General features: G+C 37.6%; 1 protein-coding gene across 1 annotated transcript in view; it reads left to right on the plus strand.

Moving 5' to 3' along the window:
* MMP20 (matrix metallopeptidase 20) overlaps positions 1–19,487 on the plus strand; it is a 46,590-nt gene that overhangs the window by 25,768 nt on the left and 1,335 nt on the right. The window contains exons 7-9 of the mRNA XM_058545329.1: positions 4,320–4,456; positions 5,471–5,627; positions 19,245–19,348. Coding sequence (XP_058401312.1) covers positions 4,320–4,456; positions 5,471–5,627; positions 19,245–19,348 — 398 coding nt within the window. The remainder of the gene's footprint in view (positions 1–4,319; positions 4,457–5,470; positions 5,628–19,244; positions 19,349–19,487) is intronic.

Raw genomic sequence — 19,487 nt, forward strand, 5'->3', positions numbered from 1 at the left:
TTTCCAGTGACAAAAATTTTGTGTCAGTGAGATAAATTTAGAAGGAAACTTAGCTCCATTGATAAACTCTAAGTTTGTTTTACATACACTGATCAACTAATAAATTTGCAGAGTGAAAATATATCTTTTTTAAGTATCTACAAATAATTTTAAGAGTAGTCCAGAGTTTATAAAATGCTTTTCTATGCATTATCTCAATCGAATCCTTAAAGTATTAGCACAGATATTATTATTATTCTCACTCTTATTTGACAGAAGGAAATTGAGTCTCAGAAAAATTGACTCACACGAGGTCACACATCCAATGATAAAGCAAAGTTTCAAGCATCCCTTGGTTCTCTCACTGCACCACATTACCCAATATCAGAAAAAATGAGCAGCAATTCAAATTGTGAGCAGCAAAAAGATAGAAAGAAGAGGGGGCCGGCCCGGTGGCGCAAGCGGTTAAATGCGGGCGCTCCGCTGCGGCGGCCCGGGGTTCGCTGGTTCGGATCCCGGGCGCGCACCGACGCACTGCTTGGTAAGCCATGCTGTGGCGGCGTCCCATATAAAGTGGAGGAAGATGGGCACAGATGTTAGCCCAGGGCCGTCTTCCTCAGCAAAAAAAAAAGAGGAGGATTGGCGGATGTTAGCTCAGGGCTGATCTCCTCACACACACAAAAAAAAAAAAAAGATAGAAAGAAGAAAGACATCTCTTCCCCTTGAAACTAGGGAACAGGATGACAGAGAAGACAAGAGTCAAGGAGAGTAAGGGGTTGAAGAGGATGGAAAATGAAGGTGCCCATTCAGCTTGGGCTGAATTACCTTGACAGTCCAGCAAATAGGAGGTGAAGGCATTTCCTGAAAAACAAAGACTGATGGGATCTGCCTCATTAGGTGGGGAGCAAAGACAGTTCTGTATAAGAAAAAAAGAACAAAGGTTCGACAAACATAGATCAAGTCCCTAGATATGCCAGGCACCAAGCTAAACCTGAGGATAAAAAGATGAATAATACATGACCCTGCCCCAAGATGTTCACCGGACTGGCAAAGAGCTACAGAGGCCGGGTGAAGGTTACCAGTGACCTAATCTCCAACTTGATTAATTACTTGCTGTTCTTTAGTAAAAGGGAATGAAAATTTCAGAGAATATGAAAATTGGTGATCAAATAAGTTTCACTCAACCCTCTGGCACCCATTTATTTAGCCAACAAATATTTATTGAGCCCTGACCATTTGCCAGGCACAGCATTGGCTCCTGGGTACACAAAGGTAAACAGTGCAGTAAATATCTAATCAGCAGGTCTGTAATATCAATAAGCTCCATTGTTTTGCTCTCCTTATCAAAGATCAGATTACAGACTACTGACAAGGTCTGTTTATCTATATCCATTACTGGTTTCGATACATCCTGCAGGTGTTCTTTTCCAACAAGCTTTTAGATTTTTTTTTTTTGCTTATATTTTAAATCCATTTACAGATGTACTAGGAGATTACTTGCTATACTCTTTTTTTTGTCAATTTTAGTTCATTTATTATTGTAATCTATAGGTCTAAGCTTGTAAATTCTCTGAGTATGTGTTCTGTGGCTTTATTATGCACCAGATATAATTTTTCTTCATTAGCATACTGAAAATTTTCATGATAACAAATTCTGTTGGAATTTGTGATACTTTACATAAGTGATGGGTAGTGTTTATTTCTATGTTATGCGTACAGTGTATACACTGTAATACGTCATAACAGTGTCTAAACAAGGGTTTCTTAACTTTAGCACTAGTGATATTTTGGCACTACAGTGTTGGGCTGTCCTGTGCAGTGTAGGATGTTTAGCAGCATCCCTGGCCTCTACCCATTAGACTCCAATAGCACTGCCCACTCCCAGTTGTGACAACCAAAATTGTCACCAGACATTGCCAAATGTACCCCAGGGCACAAAATCACTCTTGGTTTAGAATGACAACTCTACTTCAATTTAGTCCTCACAACACCTACAATATCCTAAATCAAGGTTTATTTAGTAAGGAATTTAAGATTCTACCACCTGTGAAAACTTCCAGAGGTACATTTTCGGTTTGCCTGCACTCTTAATCACTACACTTTACTGCCTCTCATATTGAATCATTTGGGACATCAGTGTCCTGTAACTTCAAATGAAAGATAGAGTTCAATTTTGACTAGAGTCACTTGTTGATTTTTAAGTGAGAAATGAAGGAAAATATATCCTAGCTTTACGGTGCCCAAAGAGAACGCAGCTGGAAGTCAGCTGTACCTTATCAGACACGTAATTCAGACAGAGCCCAGTTATCATCGGAGGGTGTGTCTGCGCCTGCCCCAGCCTGCTTTCCTCACTTCCTCATCCCCACCACCATAATCCCCTGAAATGCACACTTTGTGCCTTAGTAAGCATATAGCATAGTGACTTGAACAGAGTTAGCATTTGAAAACTATGTATGGAACCGAATTAATTGGAAAACACTTGCTTTTTGGATTTCTCATCAGGTTCCCAATTAATCCATTGTTTTGCCCTCCTTATCAAAGATAAGATTAAGGGCTATTGACGTGATTTGTGTATCTATTTTCATTGCTCGATTCTTCTGGATATTTAAACCTGTGCTCATTTTGTGGTGGTGGAGAGAAAGAAGAGAATAGCAGTCTATCTTGGCTTCAGAAAAGGCTAGGTCTGATTGGACAAGGGGTCAAGTTATGAACAAAGAAAGACCAGAGATCTTAACCACCAAATGAGGGCCCACCAGCTTTTCTGAGTCTCAGTTTTTCATCTGTTTATACATATGTTCTAGATAAGTCTGTGATGGCTAGGCCCTGGGGGGAGGCTCTGTACCATAAATGGACTCCTTCTACCCTGTGTATTGTCTATGGTGGGTGCCCAATTGGTGAGGAGTTAAGGCCTAGGCAAAAAATTTTTTAAATGAACAATATCTAACCATATGGCACTTTACAGTTTATAATGCACTTTCATATGCATTATCTCATTTGATCCTCATGAGAGAGGCCAGGTATTATTACATGCATTTGAGAGACGATGAAACTGAGATTTGGAGATGGTGGTCAGCAGTGGAGTTGACACTCTAGACCATATCTTCTAAAACACAATGTGCTTTTCCTTCTGCATCATGTGCTGCTTAGGAAACATGAAGAAGTATTTCTCTCTTCTCAATATGGTTCTTTTTTAGATTCCATCACCAGCTTAAATTGACTCACTGGGACGCCTTCACCAAACCCCTAAATGCAATGGGGTATCCCTTCTGTGGGGTGTGCTCTGTATTCACAGAGCATCCTGAACTTAACTCTCTGTAGCACTAGTCACTCTGACTTATAATTGCTTAATCACCTATCTGTCTCTACTACTAGATTATAAGCTTCTGAGGGCAGGGCCTGGGTCTTGTTTAGTGTTTCATCCTTGATATCTACACAGTACCTGCTGATAGGTGCTCCATAAATATTTGTTAAATTAACTGAATAGAAAAACTCAACATAAGATTTGAGGAGTTTCTACCATAACTACACAGAAAATTAAATGTCAATATTGTTTTACAGTTTCCCTGTCCACAATTTTATGTATTGATTCTAGCTTCTGTGGAATAAAGCACATTATCCATATTTTACAAAAATGATTTTCATCTCCAGAATTCAAAATGGACTACATTTACATTGAAAGTTTCAGCCCAGTACCCTTGTGTATAATGCCACAATTTTATGGAAATAATATTGAATAAGTAGATGGATGAGTTGCTAAACCTTAAGTTAAGTTATGGTTACCAGATTTTCTGTTAACTAGCCATCTGGTTCAACAATATAAACACTTTCAATAGATAACTATATAGGCAACATGATCATTTATAATTGTTAACGTTTTTGCTGTTTTTACTAGAAATAATTAGCATCTCTCAACCACAAAGGTTTGGTTCATTTAGATAATATTCATAATGTTCACCTGGATCATATTTATCTTTGTGAGATTTTAGTTTTTACAAGATCAGAATAGGACAGGGAAATTTGTATCAAATGATATTTGGAATAGGAATGTGTACAGCTTAAATGTGTACATCATTGATGTTATTTCCTTGCCATATCCTTCCATGTTTTGAACATCCTTAAATAAATGAAGGAAAGGGGATTGCAGAGATGCTAAGAGAATGAAAAGGGAGAAGAAATTGTTTACCAAGGTCCGAAACGTTATATTCTCCTTAAAAACAAGACAAGGGAAAGCGGCATTCAGCAATGACCTCTGAAGTGTGGCTTGCAGTACATTTCAGTCCAAGTTCAATTTAAGATCTAAATCAATCCTTGATCTTGATTTCTTTTGGATTGCCCAATAGGATTTTCTGGCGTCGGCAGATTCACTTGGCGGCAGGGATCCGACCCAGCATGATCACCAGCTCCTTCCCCCAGCTTATGTCCAATGTGGATGCAGCTTACGAAGTGGCTGACAGGGGCACCGCTTACTTCTTTAAAGGTACCCCGCAGACTCCCCAAAGAAAGAAACGGCAGGGTGCAGTGCCCAGTTTGTTTGTAACATCCACTACTATCAGCGTTTGTTCGGTGATCATGAGGCGTGTTCTGGTCACTCCTTCTCCTCAGGTTGGGTATGAAATGCCACTCTATGGTATTTGTAACAATGACAGGGATGACGATGACTATCAGACTGTTCTCAGAGCCAAGACTTTACCCTAGTGAGGCACCATGCTAAGTGACAGTGCCCAGGGAGCTAGAAACCTGGTCCCTGCTCCCTAGGACCTCTGCTCAGAGTGACACGGCATACTCTACTGAAAGCCTCTAATTAACAAAGCCAGCATGGAACCCCATGAGGAGAACAATACCTTGCTGCTATGTCATGCTCAGAAGCAATGGGGAGTGGAGGGATGCCTGTGACTCCAGGAGGTGGACACACACAATATCAATCTCTGGCTCCATCCCTTTACTATCTGAGTGACTTTGGGATGTTACCTGTTCTGAGCCTTCGTTTCTTCCTGTGCAAAATGATTATAGTAATATCAGCCTTGAAGATGTGACAATGGCTAGCCAATGGAAGTTATCCAATAAGTGCTAACTATCAGTTTTAGCTTATATTTTCTTGATGCTAAGGGATAAAAATAGAAGGCTAGTGCCAATTTAAGTTAAGAATCACAGCATTTGCGTGTCACTTGTCCCTTCTCTCTCATAGATATATCAGACTGAAGTGAAAATATAAATGAAAGGTATCTTGAAAATATTAATGTGTTAAATTTAAGACACAGTTGTATCAACATTATTGCTTTCGGAAGGCATCGCTAGGGATTTTTGTCTTTAGGGCAAATTTTAAATCTTTTACTGACTTGAATAGTTAGAGGCTTATATCTCCTATTGGGTTATAGCCATGGCAAATATCCCAGAAACTAGCCCCATTTATGATCCTGCATAGAAATCCTCATGAGTGAAGTGTATCACCAAGTGGTACAGAGTTTTTGTAAACTTTAATTTCTATTCTCAGGCCCCCACTACTGGATAACAAGAGGATTCCAAATGCAAGGTCCTCCTCGGACTATTTATGACTTTGGATTCCCAAGGTACGTGCAGCGAATAGATGCTGCTGTCTATCTCAAGGATGCGCAGAAGACCCTTTTCTTTGTGGGAGACGAATACTACAGGTATGGTTTTTCTCCTTTTGATTGTCCAAATGTATTCAATGGGAAGGAAAAAATCTTTTGCAGAAATGAATGAAAGGCAAGTTTGCAATAGGCCTATTGACTCTTCTTGGCCACTGGGGTGCCATTTACTCGTGCTTGACGCTGTCTTCGAGATATGGAACCATCCAAATGATAAGTGAAATGTTCATTCATTAATCCCATTCTCTGGTCTCTAGGACACCAAACATCCTGATCTTTCAATGCACTCAGTAACTGGATCCCCAGTGGCCTAAAAGAGTGGATGCAGCATCCCCAAATACATAACTACCCACGGGGAATGCCTGAGGGGAGAACTGACTCCCTGTTATGTGAGTACCAATGCATTCCTGAATACTCGGTGATTTTGTGCAAAATGGATGTGGTCATGGCTGTGGGGCTCTTTGAAGGAAAGTTCTGCTGAAAGGAAAAGGCCCTATTGCTAGTTCCTTTTATCCAACCTAGGACATGAAGATTCTTCTTATCCAAAGTGGATCATATATAATTTCCCTGCCTGTCTTGCACGAGGTTATTGTAAGCAGATCTGAGTAAGGTGTCATCTGTCATCCAACCACTGCACACAGGGTCACACATCATCTCACCTACTGGGTTTCTATCCTTAATTGACTCATGTTGAAGAATGAGTGCATCTCTTTGCCAAGCTCTGCCTCTGCACACCTCCCCTCTATTCCCAGTTCTCTCTTTGGCATTGCTTGTTTTGCTGAACTTCAAAAGAGAGAAGCAAAAACAGAATCTAAGCAAGTGACTATGCTAAACACTTTAGGCCCATGATAGGGTCTGGTTGGAAGCAGGAGAGCACCCAACTTTGGTCCAAGAGTTTTTGTTTTATTTTATATCGTCTATTTTTAATAACCATTTCTGTGACATAGAAATTTGTAAATAAATATTTGTCATCTTCTTCCACCTGACTGATATTATCTTCCCCAATTTGGAGCTGAGAAAGTAATGTAACTGGAGCGTAGAAAAGGAAAATTTATTTTATAAAAATGAATGCCAAACAAATGTGGACCCTGCTAACTCTTCTGGGCCACTGAGAGCGCTGGTAGCATTGCTCAAAGTATCATGTGGTGTCACAAGTTGTCACTCTCAGTCCAATGTTTAAACCACTAAACCAGCTATTTTTCTTTCAGACGTTCCCTTCTGAAATAATGACAGTAATTCATTTACTAAGCCCCTAATATCTGCTGGGCAGATTCTCCAAAGTCTTTCTTTAAGATAAGGTGTCTGTAATCATAATACTGACATACGGGAAGACAGATATTGAGAAACTCGATTCCCATTGTGGATTTTTCAGAGAATGAGCTGGAGAGAGCATATGTGTGGGAGTATAAGGGCATTTATGTTAGGATTATGCAGTTAATTTTCCAAAGCTTGTTAACAGCCTCATTCTCATTGGGGGGATTATCCACTCTCCCATTATTTCTCTTCTGCATTTATCACCTGGTCTTTGGACTAATCTACCACCCACAGTAAAGCATGCACCTCCAGCCAGGCAGGATTAAGGCCTAACAGCTAACACAGGAGGCTTGATGAAAAGTTTAAAATTTTCTGTAAATTTAAGACTGGGGAGGAAGACAGTCTCTGATTTTAATGATATCTAATGCCCCCTGAGCAAATAATATTGAACCTTTCTAACTTGGCCTCTGTAAGTGTCTATTAAGGAAAAGTCTTCAGTAATCTAGATAAAACAAATACATTGAAAAGTTGGTCTAAGGCATTACCTCAAATGTTAAAGAGCTCATTTTGCTGGTAAGAGAAGGAAATCGTGGTAGGCACTTTTAACATTAACCCTCCCAGGTTATCGAGAGTATTAAGTGATAATAATGCATGTAGACACCTAGCACAGTACCTGGCCCATAGTAGGTACTGTCAAAAAAAGCAACTGTTCAGTAATAGTAGGAACTTATATGGTAATTAACAAATAACTACTTTAAAAGCTGTAATAGAGGCTGGCCCAGTGGTGCAGCGGTTAAGTGCGCGTGCTTCTCTTCAGCGGACCAGCATTCACAGGTTCAGATCCTGGGGACACACTGACACACCGCTCGTCCAGCCATGCTGTAGTGGCCCATATAAAGTAGAGGAAGAGGGGCACGGATGTTAGCCCAGGGCCGATCTTTCTCAGAAAAAGAGGAGGATTGGCAACAGATGTTAGCTAAGAGCTAATCTTCCTCACCCACACACAAAAAAAGCTGTGATAATTAACAAATGATTGCTTAAACCTCAATGTTCCTCTGAGCAGCAATCCAGTCAAAGAGCTGATCAAAGGGAATTTCCTTTTTAAATACTGAAGGACTCTGACATTGCACTGAAATTACTGCTTTTGGCAAAGCATAGGCACTCCTTTCAACAATGACGGTCTTCTACATTACACACTTCAACACACACATTGACTTATGCACTAAAGAATAGAACAAACAACCTTGAGCTACAGCTCAAAAGTTCAGAAAAAGCTATTGTATCAGCTCTATTAAAAAACACTCCCCTGAATTCTGCATATTTTATTTAACAGGGCCTCATGTGTATGACATCTTATTGTCACGTGAAGCCCTGTATTGGTTAGAAATTGTGTTCAGCTGCTAGTGACAGAGACCCCAAAATAACTGTGGCTTAAACATATGAGGGTCGTGTTTTTCTCATATATGTAAATGTCTGAATTTTAACAGATTTAGGGCTGGTATGGTAGGCCCATGGTCATTAGAGACCCAAGCTTCTTCTAACCTTTTGCTCCACTATTAACACGTAACTTCCACTCTCATGGTTGCCACCAGATTCAAGGTGGCCAATGGAGCTTCAGTTGTTACATCTAAACAGGAGGAAGGAGGAAGCTAGGAGGAAAGGGCAGAGGAGACAAATGAGTTCTACAGGTAAAGCACATTGCCACACTCAAAAATATAGAAGACCAAGAATTTACTATATTGACATCCATTGACAGTGTGTTAGGACTTATTCCCTAGTTATTCCTCAGGTTCTTCTTTGGTCCTCATGTTCATTCAGTCTGGGACACAAATAATGTGCCAAGGGAAGAAAAGTCTCTGGATATGCTTGTTGTCGGGGGAATTCTCCAGGAACTTCCAGGGTTTGGGACCAGTTTTAGTACATGATACCATGAGAAGACTATTGAGTGAAACTTCCTCCACTGAGGACTGAGGGTTGCTTGGGGCCAGACTGGTTTAAGCTCAAGAGTGACACTATGTCAGCATAGTAGTAACTTACAGGGGAGTAACCCGCAGAGAACCACAAAGTAAGACCTAACAAGGGGGTTCTACCATGCTGATGCAATTACATGCTACCTCACGGATTGACACACTGGTTAAACTTTACCAACTAAGGCTACTTCTCCACACGTCCATTTGTTTTTATTCCTTTTTTCCTCTTTCTAGCAGACCCCTATGATCCAGTAAATTTTTGTTTCTTTACATTACTTCCATCACCTATAGCTAATTTCTCTCTTTAGATGTTCTCCCTCACCTACCAATAGAACAGAAGCTACACCAAGGAGTTTCTAGGGAGCACCATCAATTCTGTCATTCTTTGAGATGGTCAGTATTTCCTGAATTTTATGTAAAGTGTCTTGCAAATCTACAGATCCAGGCCCTTTTCCATCCCTAAATCACTCTTTCTATAAAGATAGACTGGAAGTATAATTGATGCAAAGTAGGACACAGTCTTCCACATTCTTTCCTCCCTGGATGCCTCAGGAATACTGGAAATGGATTTGTTTATTTAAGAATCTTATACTTAGCCACCATAGAAAAATAAATAAAAAGTAATACAAATAAGAAAGATGAGTAGAGTTAAATATCTTGTTTTTTAATCTTAAATTTTTAAAAATTCATTACCAAATTACCACATTCAACCTACATATATTGGGCATTATATGTCAGGCTCTGTACTAGGACCTTGACACTCAAGAGAAGGCATAGAGTTTGCTGTTTAAGAGTGTGGGCAGGAGTAAGAGAGTGTTAATCTCAACTCTAACTGCAATCGTCAGCAACTTGGATCACCTTTCTGTTTTAGTTTCATCATCTTCAAAAAGGGGACAGAAATAGTATCTACTTCATAGAATTGTGGGAATGAATGAGAAAAATGTGAAATGCGTGTTGTACAATAAGTACTCAATTCATGTTGGGTGCTGTTAATGCCCTCGATAAGTCTTACAGTTGAGAGTACATATACAGATAAATAATTAAGAGCAATCCAAGTAATACAAATGGCCTGATAGAAGACTGCACAGGGATCAGTGGGGCAAAACAAACAACAGTCAGCTCTAGCAAAGGTATCAGGAAAGAATTCTTAGAGGAAGCAATGACTGAGCTTCATCTCAAGAGTTGAGTAGGAGTTTCCCAGGCAGGAGGTGGGAGGGGTGGCAGTGGCTTCCAGGCAGAGATAGCAGATGAAGCAAAGGCACTGATGCATGAAATAGCCTATGTATATGGGAAAAACCTCAAGCAGTTCTGTATGACTAGAACATGGGCTAGAATGAGAGATACGGCCCAAGGATAAGCAGGGTGTAGATGACAGAGAACCTGTGCCCTTCTAGGGAAATCAGTATTTATTCTATAGAAAAGAAGAATATCTTTAAATGTCCTAAACAAGGGAGTAACCCAAAAGATTTAAGTTATAAAAATATCACTCTGGCAGCAGTGTGACTGGATTAGAGGGGGCCAAAACTGGAAGTCAGCTAAACCAGTTAGGCCAGAAGGTAGTGGGAAATGTATTCAAAGTGCTCCAAGAAAAAAACACTTTTCAAACATGAAGGCAAAATAAAGGCATTCCCAGATAAACAAAAACTGAGAGAATTTGTTTCTAGCGCATCTGCCTTATAAGAAATACTAAAGGGAGTTCTTCAGACTGAACACAAGTGACCCCAGACAATAATTTTAATCTACATAAAAAAATGAAGAGCATTAGTGTATGTAATTATGTAATTATAAAAGATAGTATAAATGTATATTTCTTCTCCTTTCTTCTCTTAACTAATTTAAAAATTAACTGTATAAAACAATATATATAATTGTATTTGGGTTCTGTAACATATAAAAATATATTTGTCAAAAACAGCACAAAGTAGGTTCATGGGAGAAAAACTGTATGAGGCTAAGCAAATGCACCAGATGGTAACTCAAATTTATATAAACAAAAGAAGAGAGCCAGAAATGGTAAATAAGAAGGTTACTATTACAAAAGCTATAAATATATACTTGCTCCCCTTTTTTTTCAACTTTTTTAAAAGACATTAAATTATATAAAATTGTAATTATAATAATGTGTTTTTGGGGTTTGTAACATATACAGTTGTGCTATGTATAACAATAATACCACAAAAGGGTATTCTGTGGAATAAAAAAGGTAGAGAATAGAGCAATATAGGAGTAATGTTTCTATATCTCACTGGACTTAAGTTAGTATAAATCTGAAGCAGATTATGGCAAATTAAGATATACGTGGTATGCCCTATAGCAACCACTAAGGAATAACTTTAAAAAATGTAGTGAAAAAAAATCATGAAATAAATTTAAATGGTACATTAGAAAATTTTCACTAATGCAAAAGAAAGCAGTAAGGAGGAATAGAGGAACAAAGAAATAGGAGACATGTAGAAAACAAAAAGTAAAATGGCAGATATAAATCCAATTACATCAATAATGTTAAATATGAATGAATTAAACAATACAATCAAATGGCAGAGATTGTCAGACTGTATGAAAAAAAACGAGATTTAACTATATGCTATCTACAAGAGAGAAACTTTAGAGTCAAAGACACAAATAGATTGAAAGTAAAAGGGTAGAATATATATATATATATATATATATATATATATATATATCATGCAAACAGCAACCATAAGAAAGCTAGAGTGGCTATACTAAAATCAGGCAAAAGACTTTAAAATAAAAAATGTTATTAGAGATAGAGAGGGACATTTTATAGTGATAAAAGGGTCAATCTACCAGGAAGACATAACAATTATAAACAAACATGAACCTAACAACAGAGCCCCAAAATGCATGAAGCAAAAATGGACAAAAATGTAGAGAGAAAACAACAATTAAATAATAATAATTGGAGACTTCAGTAATGGATAGAACAGCTACACAACAAGATCAATAAGGAAAGAAGACTCGAACAGCACTATAAACTAACTAGACCTAACAGATAACTATGGAACACTTCACTCACAAAAACAGAATACACATTCTTCTCAAGTGCATGCGGAATATTTTTCAGGACAGATGATATATTAGGCTGCAACACAAGTCTCAATAAATTTAAAACAATTGAAATCATAAAAAATATCTCCTCTGATCAGAAAGGAATAAAGCCAGAAATCAATACCAGAAGGAAAACTAGAGAATTTACAAATATGTGGAAATTAAACAACATACTCTTAAACAACCAATGAATCAAAGAAGAAATCACAAGGGAAATTTAAAAATACTTAGAGATGAATGAAAATAAAAATACAACATACCAAATCTTATGGATGCCGTGAAGGAAGTGCTCAAAGGGAAATTTATAGCTGTAAATGCCCATATTAAAAAAAGAAGAAAAATCTAATACAAATATCAAGTTATGTTATATACCTGAAACTAATATAATGTTATATCAATTATACTTCAATAAATAAAAAAGAAGAAGATCTCAAATCAATAACCTAACCTTCCACCTTATGGCACTGGGAAAAAAAGAGCAAATTAGACCTAAAGCAAGCAGAAAGAAGGAAATAATAAAGAATACAGTGAAAATAAAAGAAGTAGATGATATATAAGCAATTTGAGACAAATCAACAAAATTAAATTTGGTTCTTTGAAAAGAACAAAAACGACAAACTTCTCACTAAATTGACCTAGTAAAAAAGAGAAGACTCAAATTACTAAAATCAGAAATGAAAGAGGGAACATCATTATCAATCTTAGAGAAGTAAAATAGATTTTAAAGGAATACTATGAATAATTGTATGCCAATAAATTAGAAACTCAGATGAAATGGATAAATTCCTAGAAAGATACAAGTTGATGAAACTGAGTCAAGAAGAAATAGACTGTCTGAGTAGATCTATAACAAGTGAAAAGATTGAATTCATAATCAAAAAATTATCGCAAAGAAAAACCCAAGCCTAGATGCTTCACTGGTGAATTCTACCAAAACATTTAAAGAAGAATTAATCCCAATTTTTCACAAATTCCTCCAAAAAATAGAAGAGGAGGGAACACTTCCCAACTCATTGTATGAGGCCAGCATTACTCTGATGCCAAAACTAGGTAAAGGCATCACAAGAAAACAAAACATCAGACCAATACCTGTTGTGAACATGGATGCAAAAATCCTCCAAAAATACTGGCACACCAAATCCAGCAACATATAAAAAGAATTACATACCATCACCAAGTGGGATTTTTCCCAGGGATGCAAGTCTGGTTTAACATCTGAAAATCAATTAATGTAATACATCATATCAAGAGAATAAAAAACAAAAACCACATGATCATCTCAATAGATGCAGAAAAAGAATTTGACAAAATCCAACACTGTTGCATGATAAAAACACTCAACAAAGTAGGAATGGAAGGAAATGTTCTCAACCTGATAAAAGGCATCTATGAAAACCCACAGCTGATATCATACTCCATGGTAAGACTGGATGCTTTCTCCCTAAAATCAGGAACAAGACAGAAGTTTCCATTTTCTCTACTTCTATTCAACCTGTACTGGAAGTTCTAGCCAGAGTAATTAAGCAAGAATGAATGAAATAAAAGTCATCCAGATTGGAAAGAAAGTAAAAATATCTTTATTTGCAAGGCACATAATCTTTTATATAGAAAAGCCTATGAAATCCTTTAAAGAAACTGTAAGAACTAATGAATGAGTTCAGCAACTTTGCAGAGTATAAGTTCAGTATGCAAAAATCAATTGTATTTCTATACACTTCAACGAACAATCTGAAAATGAAATTAAGAAAACAATTCCACTTACAATACCATCAGAAAGAAAAATATTTAGAAATAAATTCAACAAAAGGAGTGGAAACTTATAGTCTGAAAACTGTAGAACATTGCTGAAAGAAATTAAACAAGATCTAAATGGAAAGATATCTCATGTTCATGGATTAGAAGTCTTAATATTTTTAAGATGACAATATTCCCCCAATTGATCTACAGAGTCAAAACAATCCTTCTCAAAGTACCACTGGGTTCTTTGTAGAAATTGTTGAGCTGATCTTAAAATACTTAAAAATATGGAAACTCATGGGATCCAGAATAGCCAAAATATCTGGAAAAAGAAGAACAAAGTTGAAGGACTTAGACTTCTTGATTTCAACACTTACTACAAAGCAACAGTAGTCAAGACAATGTGACACTACCATGAGGATAGACATATAGGTCAATGGAATAAAGTTGACAGTCCAGAAATAAATCCATGTATCTATGGTCAGTTGATTTTTGACAAGGTTACTAAGGCCATTCAGTGGGGAAAGAACAAAATTAAGAAGTAAAGTAGAATTAAAGGAATAAATAGGAGTTCCATTTTGTACATGTGGAGTTTGGTGTGCTGGTGGGACCTGAGAATGGGAATGTCCAGAAGAGAGCTGGACGAACAGGTCTTGAACTCAGAGAACTCAGGCTGCAGAGATAAATTTAGATTTTATCATATAATCAGGTGGTAATTCAGACCATCAATATTTTTCCATGTTGTTACATATTCTTTGTTCCAGAATCTTCTCACAATTATTTTCCTCATGGGGTCCAGTTCCTAACTCCTATCTGGGATGGTACATGGCAGGCTTCTCACTCTTCTCCCTTCTCTTCATTCCTGACCACTCTCCCCTCTGTCCTTTTCTAGCGTAGATTGCAAAAGCCCCTGCCTCCATGAAAGCCCTGTGATTCCTGGCTAGAAGTGGATTATCAGCTTCCAAGGGCATTCCAGATATCCATTTCACTGAGATATCCATTCCAGATATCCTCTTTCACAATAAGAAAGGCCTCATTGAAGAAACTTCCTGAAAACATGTATCTTAGATACGTTATCAATAAATTCCCCTTTTTGCCGTCCTTTCTCACATTCTCTTTAAGCATCCTTTAGCAGACTCAACTCCCCATTCAGTACTTCAAAGGAGGCAGAATGGAATCAGTTTTGCCATTGACATATGATAGAAATCATCACAATCAAAATACCAGAAATTCCTAACAATCTAAGTTCTGAGTGTAAAATTAAACAAAATGCAGTCACATTACCAAAATAGTCCCCAAGTCCTTAGATTACAAAGTTGGAGAGTAAGATAATATATCTGGAAAATCACATCAGATATAATCTTTGGCACTGTGATACCACTAGTAAAGTTTAACTCTCAGCAATGATTTATTTAATATCTATACCCATTAATCAATGATGAACTATGAAACAAATGCCCATGAAGAAAATAAAGTTACAGGCCAATCGTTTTTAGTTGGTATTTAGGTTTCCCGAACAAGACCTCTGTAATGAGAAAATGTGTGCAATGATTTTTAACAAGTACCTAGTGTATAGTATATTCACAGTAAAATTTATTTCTTTCCTTAAGTATTCAAATTTAGCTAGCATTTATTAATGGTTTATTGTGTGTAAGGAATCGTGCTGAATATTTTTCTCATATTCTTTCATTTTCCCATCTGCCTTCTCAACAATCTTGAGAAGTAGGTACTGCTATCTCCATTTAACGGTTAAAAACATTGCGTCTCAAAGAGATTAAGTGATTGGGTCAAGGTCACACAGCTAAAAAGTGGTCCATCTGAGGCTGTATTTCACGCCTTCTGAATCCAAATCCAGAAGTTCTTCCCGTCCACCACATACAGTCATTCTTCATTCTCTTCACCATTTACATATTTATTTACTGTCAATTAGGATACCCATCCCCATGAGTCTCATCTTGTCATGTAATTTCCTTTTCTTTTACCCTTGATATAATCCTCAACATACCAGTAGACCTTCTTAATCATAATCCTTTCTTTGATTTGCTTCTCTGGACTACCTCTTTTTAATCTCCAACAGTCTGTAGCCCCCTTTCTCCACCTCTTCTCAACCTTGCCTACTGCTGCAAAATGTTATCCTGAGGTGTATGTAAAGGTTAGGTAAAGATTAAACTCCTTGATGACTTGGAATCTCAAATCAAATCACAAAGTCCGCTCCACCTCATATTAGCCAGTCAGAGTTAATGGGTCTTGGACCCAAAATAAACTACAAAGTCTTATGGATTGGGCTTGCCTTGGGTAACTACATGTGCCAGGCACCAGTGTGTGTGTGTAAATTTCTCTCATCCTCATGGCCACTATTTTTCAGATGAGGAAACCAGGGCTTAGAGATCAGAGCACTTTCCCCTGATAATGGAGCCAGCAGATAACCGTCAAAATTCAAATTCAGAGCCATCTTACTGTACGTTATGCTCTTTGTTCTATAAAAGAAATCCTCGAATATCTGTCCACAAACCAGGGGCTAGATCATCACAAAGTTTTCACTAGTCCACAGCAGAATAAAAACAACAGCACAATATTGTAAATGTAGGGAGTGTGGTTGGGGTCAGTATAAAGACATGTTATTGGCGAGAACCACCTTTAATTCTGAGATTATGTCCTTTCTGCCTTTTTGGTGTTAAAGTTTCTTTTCTTTGTGAAATGATAATGAAAATAGGTGGTAATTTCTTTTGATCATTTAATGGTAATGTTCTTACTTGGTATACCTATGTTAGTTATGTAGGTCCTGTCTACACAGTGTCTACATAAAAGGTCCAAATGAAATATTAACATGTTATCAGCTAACTCCAAAATGGTGATTTGTGTGTCGGACTGATATTTTGAAATATTTTGAAATAGAGTTTGTTGAGAGTAATGCTTTTTGGGAAACAGTTCTAGGATGAAAGGTGGGAGGCCAGAGAGGGAGAGGGACTATTAAATGCAGTCATGCAATGCTAAATGATGGGGATACATTCTGAGAAATGCATCATTTGGAGATTTTGTCGTTGTGCAAACATCATAGAGTGTACTTACACAAACCTAAATGGTATGGCCTACTACACACCTAGGCTATATGGTGGTAATTTTATGGGACCACCATGGTATATGTAGTCCGTTATTGACCGAAACGGCTTTAAGCAGTACGTGAACGTGTATAAGTGGTAGAAGGGATGGAGGAAAGAAACAGTGATTTTACAGTTCTGCCAAGGATTTTGCATAAGTTTTTATAAATATGATTGAGAACTAAAATTCTGAGATGGACATTGCTTCTCTAAGATTTCTTCTAAAATTTTATTTACATACAATATTATCACCTGTTATCCTCTGAATAGGTATATATAAGATTTTGGATGTCACCACCACCCACCTTAGTGAACTAAGTGAAGAGATGAAAAAAGAAAAATCTCTTTTTCAGATCTTTCTGTTGGATTAATAGTCATTATTTTCTCTTTAAAAGTTATTACTGTACTACCTAAACTGTGTCTCTATTCTCAAGAAAGAAGATCTTTGCTCTGTCCTTTCATACTTTCCAGACTTCTCCACCCAATTTATGTATAATAGAAGCAGATGCCAACTTGCCAGAGGTTTGCTACAAAGATTCTTTAGTCAGTCATTTGTTGGGAACTGAAAACACATTTTGCCATAAAACAGTATAAATGGTGATTAAGCTCTCAAACTCACTCATAAATGTCTGTTTAACATACATAGAGATAAGGCATAGCTCTAATGATAATAGCTCAGCTTCCTATCCTCTATTCAGAGCAGACAAAAGAGGATAAAGACATGAAAGGCATTCTACCATTTTCCCTGAGCATAGGGTCAACATTAGGCAAAGAATTCAAAATAGGTCACATTCTCTGACAGCCTCTACATCTACAGACTCACCAAAGGCCTCTTAGTCACTTTGTCCTTTCTTTTGTGCCCCACTCCCCAAATTTTAAGCTTTGGAATTATCTTCCTCGCTCCTTGCAATCAAGGCTTTCGTTTCCTCAATACAACTCTCTTAGGGAAGTAAGAGAAGAAAAACAACCTAATGAACAAAGATTAATATGTTAATTAATAAGAGAAATCTGCACTTCCATTTTTAATAAAGGAATCCAGATTTCAGCCTCTGGAACAAAGTGAATAAAAGAAATCTAGGCCGTGGGGGAGCCAATGTCCCTGGGCTATTCCTGTTTTTCTCCAGTTTTTCCTAGCTCCACTCCTGACACCTTGCAATCACTGCTGCTAATTCTGTACGGGTGCCCCACACTCTGTATTGGCACTTCAGATGAAGATGAAATACAGAAAGCGGTTTCCATTTTCATTTGTGCTGCAGTAACTCACCTAGCTCGGTTTTCCCCTTGGTCTACTGGAAGGTTCTAATGGCTCTCCCGGAAAGGGAGTTTGGGAGAGTTAGCCTCACTCCTATCCTCCACACTCCATAAAGCAGCTCGACTCTCTAGTCAGTTTCAGCCTGACTAGTTTCAGCCTGACTTCTTTCCCAACATTTGACTCCTGCTCAATGTCATGAGAGATCTGTCCCCTGGGCTGTATAGTCATAGCCACATGAGAGGCAGGAGATGGTGGGGGTGATCTGCTGCCACAGGAAACTGCCTAGTGGCCCAGGCACCGGGACGAATTGTCTGACCTTTTGGTGGTAAAGGAGTGGGGTGTCCACCTTGGGAATGTTCCCACTGGGAGCTCTGTGCTGATGAAGAAGGGACTTTCTCACACTTTAAATGAATTCTTGAAGAGGGGAGAGTCTGCTTTGCCTACACGCTGAACTCATACAAGTCATGCTGATTCATACAAGTCACAGTCTTTTTTACAAGGGGTAGTTTAGATCACAAAGAGATATATTAACTAATCTTCAGCGTTACCACTGCATGGTGGTTGCTGATCCAGAAAAAAATACCTAATCTACTATTCGGTCAGTCGTATAATCTTTCCAGGAAACAAAAGCAATTTAATTTAATTTAATTGATTTAAAAGGCAGAGGCTCAGGTATTCCAGATTTTCTTCCTTCTTATATCTATCCATTGAACATTCACATATTTGTTCATTTATTTATTGTGCATTATTTGTTCAATCCCTTCTCTATGGGTACATGGCAAGAAACCCATGAATAAAAGCCCCAGTGAAGGGCTTTCAACTGTTTGGTGAGCCAAGAAATTCATACATGGAGAGAGAGAGAGAATAATTACAACAGTAAATAAAGCACTAAAAATATATGTAGTCTTTCAAAAGGAAAGACTATATATATTTTTTTATTTAATTATAGGAACATGTTGCTATATATAGAATAACTAATTCTAAGCAGTATATCTAACAATTTTTTAGAGAGATTGTTTAGAGCAAATAACTCCCAAACTAGTAGTGCCAGAATCTTAGGACCCTGGAGGAGTAGTGATAGAATGTGTGTGTGTGTTTGTGTGTGTTTGTATGTGTGTGTGTGTGTATGGCAGAAAGAGAGAGAGAGATAAACGAGAGAGAGAGAGATCCAAAGTAAGTCATAAGTCAGCCTTGGCTAAATATGTCTAACCAGCACAGTGTCATCTACAATCAATAAAAACCCCTTATTAATATTATTTATGAAATAATACTCTTCCAGCTATGATGAACGAAAAAGGAAAATGGAAAAAGACTATCCAAAGTATACTGAAGAGGAATTTTCAGGAGTTAATGGCCAAATAGATGCTGCTGTGGAATTGAATGGTGAGTGTTTCCACCAAAAACTTTCTTTGAGGAAATTATAACAAGAAGTCTGAGCTCTGCTTTAACATAACAGAAAATGGGTTTCCAAATAGGAGTCATTGGTTCTTATTTTTGGTCATGAGTCCCTTATCAATTTAGC

Source organism: Diceros bicornis, chromosome 7 (assembly GCF_020826845.1).
Source record: "Diceros bicornis minor isolate mBicDic1 chromosome 7, mDicBic1.mat.cur, whole genome shotgun sequence".
Classification (NCBI taxonomy): domain Eukaryota; kingdom Metazoa; phylum Chordata; class Mammalia; order Perissodactyla; family Rhinocerotidae; genus Diceros; species Diceros bicornis.